This window comes from Myotis lucifugus, unplaced genomic scaffold (genome assembly GCF_000147115.1).
Source record: "Myotis lucifugus unplaced genomic scaffold, Myoluc2.0 scaffold_109, whole genome shotgun sequence".
NCBI lineage: Eukaryota > Metazoa > Chordata > Mammalia > Chiroptera > Vespertilionidae > Myotis > Myotis lucifugus.
The window spans coordinates 1890564-1897056 of NW_005871157.1; the positions used below are offsets into that span (position 1 = coordinate 1890564).

Here is a 6493-nt window from a genome sequence, read left to right on the forward strand (position 1 = left end):
CCTGCTTCTCCCACTCCACCAATGCCCGGCCTCCTTCTCCTGGCTTGGCCCCTTTACTCCCCAGCTCTCCAGACCTGAGGATCCAACACTTTCATTAACCCTTATGTGCAAAATGGGCTTCACAGCACTACCCTCAGGTTGTTAAGAGGAGCAAATGGTGTTTGGATGTCTCGCCTAGGCTGGTCCCCAGCAGGTGCCTGGAAGACATTCCCCTCTCCTCTTCAGGATGGCCCCTCTCCAGACCGGTCTCCCTGGGCCTCTGGATGCTCACAGCCTGCCCCTCTCAGACCCAGGTCCCCAGTGCAGCCTTCCTTAGCTACTGGCAGTTTTCATTGTCCTCCTCTGGGTCTTAATTATGTAGTGACAAGGTTAGAATGCCATATTCTATGACTATTCTATATTCACTTTGGGCAGAGATGTCCCTGGCTTAGCAGCTCAGTTGGTTAGAGTGTCACCCCAATACACCAGGGTTACGGGTTCAATCCCCAGTCAGAGTGCATACAAGTATCAACCAATGAATGCATAAATAAATGGAACAACAAATCTCTCTCTCTCTCTCTCTCTCTCTCTCTCTCTCTCTCTCCCTCTCCCTCTTTCTCTCTCTCTCTCCTCCTCTCTACCCCTTCCCCCCCTCTCAAATCAATAAATAAAAACTTTAAAAAAGTATCATGGCTCTGTGCATTCTCTGCCACTCTGAGTTGAATCCGGGGCAGTGAGAGTATAACAAAGCTTTGGGGAATCCTGCTGGCTGTTGGGCCATCCATGTAGGGTCACCAGTGAGTGGGGTAGCCCCTCAGCAGTGGGGCCTTGACACCAAGCCTTCTCCTCTTTGAGGGAAGATGGGGGAAGCATTGATAGGGGCTTTGACTCCCCTTATCTCTTGAAATACCACCCAAAGCCAGGCATGGGGGAGCAGCCTGCTCACCCAAATGCTGAAGCTAGAGACTTCCCTGGGCTCCCATGGCCTAGGCATGCTGCAGGGGCTGGGAGGAAGGGGAAGTTAAGGCTGCAAGAAAACACTGCATAAGCAGCCCTGGTGAGTCAACCACACCATGGGGCTGACCTGCAGAACTGGGGGCTGTGGGGCCTCTGGCTCGGACCCTAGAACCCAATATTGTAGTTGAGTCCTGAGGAGGAGCACTAGGACTAGGCTGGCAGCTGGTCCAAAGACGCCTAAGGGCCTCTCCTTCCCTTTACCCCAAACAGTCCCTCAACTCATGTAGAGCAAGTGCCCAGTGTGGGAGACGCTGGCGCTCCTGGAAATGGATACCAGGGAGAGGGCAGTGGAGGAGAGTGAGGGACAGGGGAACCATGGTAGTGCCAAGGTCACAGCTAATGGAAAAGGCATGGGAATCAATAGAAACCCCAAAGTCTGAAATACACACACACACACACACACACACACGCACACCCCATTTCTCCATCCAGACCCCACAGGCGGAGAAGGAGGAGGGAAGTGAAAGGAAGATACTCACCCAGGTCAGCCTGCCGGACATTTCTCATCCGGATGACCCTCACTGTTAGCAGGTAGCATGGAGACAGCCCCTCCTGTGGATTGAGAGGACAGTGGACTATCAAGGCAATGATGGCAGGTGGCCTTGATGGAGAGCAGCTCCAGCTGCCCATAGGCTCCCACTGCCTGGCCTCCAGGGCCTCCCCAGTCAACCCACACTTCTGGGCCCTGGAGGACTCTCTGGTCCCCAGGGGATCCTAGGCATCGAGATAAGGGGTTTCCTCTTAACCCCACTCTGAGCGAGCATATCTGGAAGAGGGACAGCTTCGTGCCTGTTCTGTTCATGTCTTTCCTGTTTGAATCTAGGGATTTGAGGCCCTTTCCATAAAAGTTTGGCTTAGATGAGTCTTTTTTCCAATCCACTCCCAGCCTGTGCCCACGGTAGATGCCACTGAACTCCTCCAACTCACTGAGCGACTATATTTATAGAGGCCTCTGAACTGGAACCTTTACACTACACATAGTCCCTAAAATCACTCTGTACTTTTTAAGAGGATACAATTCTTCTCTATTTAAAATAATATTAGGGTTTTGGAAAAACAAAAGTATGAAGAAAAAGAGTCCCCATAATCTTACCACTCAAAAATCATCATTAAAAATTTTTAACGTTATAATAATTATTTATATGTTCAACCCAGACTGTCCACTGATAGTTCATCTGCCTTGACTAATATCAAAGACTAGAGGCCTGATGCATAAAATTTGTGCATGGGTAGGGTCCCTAGGCTTGGCCGGAGATCAGGGCCAATCGGGGCCTTCCTCTCCCCCACCCCAAAACCCCTCCCCCAGCTGCTGGCTGCCGGCCGGGGCCTTCCTTCTGGTGGTCAGTGTATGTCATAGCGAGCGGTAGAAACTCCTGGGGGGTTGAACTCCTGAGGGGACAATTTGCATATTAGCCTTTTATTATATAGGATAATAATATTTGTAATAGCTAGCATCTATTAAACACTATTTGTCAGACACTTTTCTTTGTTTCTAATCATCATAAAACCTTTGTAATAGAGGCGTTGATACATATATACTTTAAAATTTGAAATATAATTGACATATAACACTGTACTAGGTTTAGGTGTACAACATAATGATTTGATGTGATCACCACAATAAGTTTAGTTAACATCCATCACTGCACATAGTTACAATATTTTTTACTTGTCATGAGAACTGCTATCATTTTGATGTCTGTCCTTCCAGCCTCTCCTGGGGCTTAATTTTAACCAGCAACAATAGAATGGTGACTGGGAAGGCTGTTGCTTAGCCGCTGAGAGAGATGTAAGCCAATTTGAGGGTCTCTGTCTCCTCTCTCCCCAACAGCTGACTCAAAATCAGAGAATCAAAGCCAATCTGACAGTTAGTTTAAAGATTCCTTTTGTGAACACAGACAATAGGGTGGTGAAGGCCTGGGGCAGGGGTGGGGCGGGTGGGCTGGAGGGAGTCAATGAGGGAAAGAAGGGGGATATATGTAATACTTTCAACAATAACGCTTTCTATTAAAAAAAGATTCCTTTGGTAAGATTAACTCTAAAATATTGACTATCTTCCTAGTCAATAACATGCTCCAACAGGGTTTTGTTTTGAGCTTTGTAACTTGGGCCAAAGGACACAGAGACCACTTCTCTTCTGGTTCTAGAAATATGGCTGTGGCCTTTGTCCAGCCCCCTTCTGTGCACAGTGGGTTTCTTACTTCTCACTCCGCACCTGGGCAGAGTGGTATCATGGCCTGATCTGGTGAGGAAGGAGGAGTCAGCCTGCACCCAGGAGAGCAGTTCTGGCCTAGCCTGTTCCCACTGGCCCACTTTCTCAGAGGGCAACCAGAGGGCTCCAATGGGGAGCTGCCCAAGGCTTTAGCCAGGCAGGGGTCAGTCCTCAGGGTCATTTCATTGTGTTGAAGGGCTCTGAATTCAGGGCCATGGTCCTCTGGGCCATCACTACCCTTCTCCTGCCTCCAGGAGGGGCGGTCCTTGGCCCTGGCCTGCTCTCTTGTGTCTTCTCCGGAAGGGAATGAGCCTATGTAGCTTCCCACGGGACCTCACTTGAGGTCTCCCCGCCTTCCAAGTAAAGGCCTCAGCTGTCATCTACCCTGATGACTTCCACTGGCCACTCAGCAACAGTAACCACATCAGCGACCACAGGCTGAGGGTCTGCCATCTGCTAAGTGTTGTGTATACAACGTCTACATTTGTCTTGCTCAAACCTTACAACACCCCATGAAGCCGTTGTTATTAGCCTCGCTTCACAGGTGGAGAGTCTGAGCCCGAGTCCTTTGACGCCAGGCACTCGGCTAGAATCAGAGGAGCCTAGCTTGAATTCAGTTCTAATTCTCAAGGCCGTGTTCCTACCCATGACTATCCTGTCATCTCGCCTGAAAGTGGCCCTCGGCAAACACGAAGACAGGTGCTGCCCTTGGTCTTAAAATCTATTTTCCTGACAGATTCTTCTTTTTACCTTGAATTTCCCCAATGCCCCCAAAATAACCCCAAACTCTGACCATTTTCCCACTTGTGCTCAACAGACAGAGCCCATGGCCTCTCCTTTTTAAACTGCCAGAGAACACCGGAGCCGGAAGGGTTCTTGGAGAAGTTTCCATTTTCTAGCAGCCACAGAGGGCTCCTTGTGGTCTGCCTTGAGCCTCAGGTCACACCTTCTAGCCCAGGCATTTGCAGGAGAGACCCAATTTCAAAGGCCTCTACAAAGCCCTTTTCCAGCCTGGCGGGTTGGAGAGAGAGCCCAGAGGAAGGAAGGAGGAAGGCAGAGGGAACGGGGGGCTCAGGTCTTGGGCCCAGAGGATTCCAGGAACCAGGACTGTGAAAAATGACCTTCTCGGCTTAAAATGAGTATTTTGCTCCTGCTGTAATGTGCTCAGTTGGCATGGTGCGAGAGAGAAGCAAAATTCATGGCCCCAGAGGCAATTGATACACAATAGAAAAATGCAAAAGAACAAAGCACAGTATCTGTGACTCTGCAGATGGAAACCAGAGATTAAGGAAAGCAAGTGTACGGGCAGCCATGGTGCTAAGGGTAAGAACTTCAGGGACTTGGACAAGCCGGTCCCTAGGACAGGACACCCTCGCTAGCTATCAGGGTGAAAGTTGAAATACCTAACAACAGGCATGGCCACGCACCGTGCCAGCTGGGTTGCAGCCCTGGAGCAGGGACAGGCCTGAATCCTGCAGGTCACGGGGTGTTGGGGGTCCTGGGGTGAGGACTAGGGAGCACTCGGTGCGCTGGAGGGCCAGGCAGGGACTCGGCAAACAGTACAGAGGTGCATTTAACTGCTGTGTGGGGAGGACGGCTGGGAGCAGTTTCCTGGGCGCCACTCCTCAGGCTGCAGACACACATCGCTCTGCCCCGCTCCCCGGCCTGGTCCCTGGGGCTGATCTCACCAGGACTTCATTTCCCTCCAGGCCTCCTCGGGACAGAGGGCATCACCGGCTCATGGGGAGAAGGTGTAACCCCCTGACTCTCAGGAGAGGCGATCGTGCAATCCAGTGGTATCCTTCCCCCCCCTCACTTTATAGCTGGACCTTCTGGCGGGGAGGCTGGAGAACACACTCCGTTACCCTCAGGGTGCAAGGCCTGGCGGCACTGGGGGCACTGCATCTGTAGCCGCCCCCTGTGCTGGAAAGGTGCTGTGATGCCCGCTTTGCAGAGAAGACTGAGTTGAGAGAAGCTGCATCTCATGCAGGGCCACACAGCCCAGGAGTGACAGGACTCAGGTGCAGGTCTCCCTGACGGCAGCCCCCTGGACGCCGGCCCTCAGCGTGAATCCAATCCTGTCCCAGCTCATGCCCTAGACTAGTTCATAGCAGAGGCAGGAGTAAAACCCCCGACTCCCAATTCAGGACTCTCCTTACACGCCAAGAATGTAGCTACCACTACAAGTTAGACGGATGTTTAGTCACAGATAGTCACTCAGGGTCATGCTCCCAGGTGAGGGTGGGAGTAGGGAAGGGGTAGGTCCGATGCCCATCCTGGGGGCAGGCCTACCCTAACCAAGCCACCCACAAGGTCTGGTGCTAAAGAGGGGAAGACAGCTCCCGTGGAGCCTGTGGGAACTCCTCTCCCCAGGGCTTCTCAGAGCAGGCCCGGCTGGTGATGCCATCTCCTCTGTCCCAGAGAGCTGGGTGGATCCACAGTCCCTTTCGACACTGTCGGAGCTCTGACCAGCCGGGAGATAGCTTCCAGGATGTGCAGGCCCTTCTTACAAGGAGGCCATTGGGGTGGGGACTCTGTGGGGCCCCTGGACATTTCCCAGCTAGTTGGAGACCAGGGGTCACCTGTAAGGAGCCTGTTTTCTTTTTTACCATCCAGGCTAAGTGAGGGGTCCGGGCAAAAAGTCCCAGCTCGGAGTCATGGACCCTCCAGGAGCTGAGAGGGACAGACGCAGTTCTCCGTTGCTTCACTCCCCCTTCGGGGTAAGCTCTGTCCCTTCTGGGGAGGGACCCCACAGCCCAGCCCAGGCTCTTGGAGGCTCAGTAAGACTGGAGAGGGAGGAGCAAGTGCCGTCCTCCTCCTCCATGAAGCCTTCTCAGATCCCCTCTGTCCCTTCCCAGGTAACATCCGCTTTTCATTTTCTGAGTTCTCTGGCCAGTTATTAGCTCTGCAAACCACAGATGCTATAATGTGAAGGATTTATAAAGGTCTTCCTAGGATGCCAGTGAGGGCTATTTAGCTGCTAAGTAAAGTTTCCCCGAGGGCTGGGGAGAAATGTGGGTACATTCCTGAAGGGCAGCGGGGCACTGACATCACGCAGCACTGAGCTCCCCTCCTGGGCTCCTTGGATACTGATCAGGGTCTCCATCTCCCCCCACCCCAAAGGACAAGGCACTTTCAGGGCAGCACTCATCTCATTCGGTGATTTAGCGTGGGCTGGGGGACGGTAATGAGAAATAAGTTGCTGCTGACAGTCCTTGGCATGGCGTGTCTAAAGCAAATTAGAAGAGTGAGATAAGAGAGGAAAGCCAGGGCAGAGCTACTCCA

General features: G+C 52.2%; 1 protein-coding gene across 1 annotated transcript in view; it reads right to left on the reverse strand.

The window, feature by feature from the left end:
* Positions 1-6493, reverse strand: part of PLA2G4E (phospholipase A2 group IVE) — a 38067-nt gene that overhangs the window by 30840 nt on the left and 734 nt on the right. Inside the window, exon 2 of the mRNA XM_014459479.2 lies at positions 1476-1548. Within this exon, the coding sequence (XP_014314965.1) occupies positions 1476-1548 (73 nt within the window). The remainder of the gene's footprint in view (positions 1-1475; positions 1549-6493) is intronic.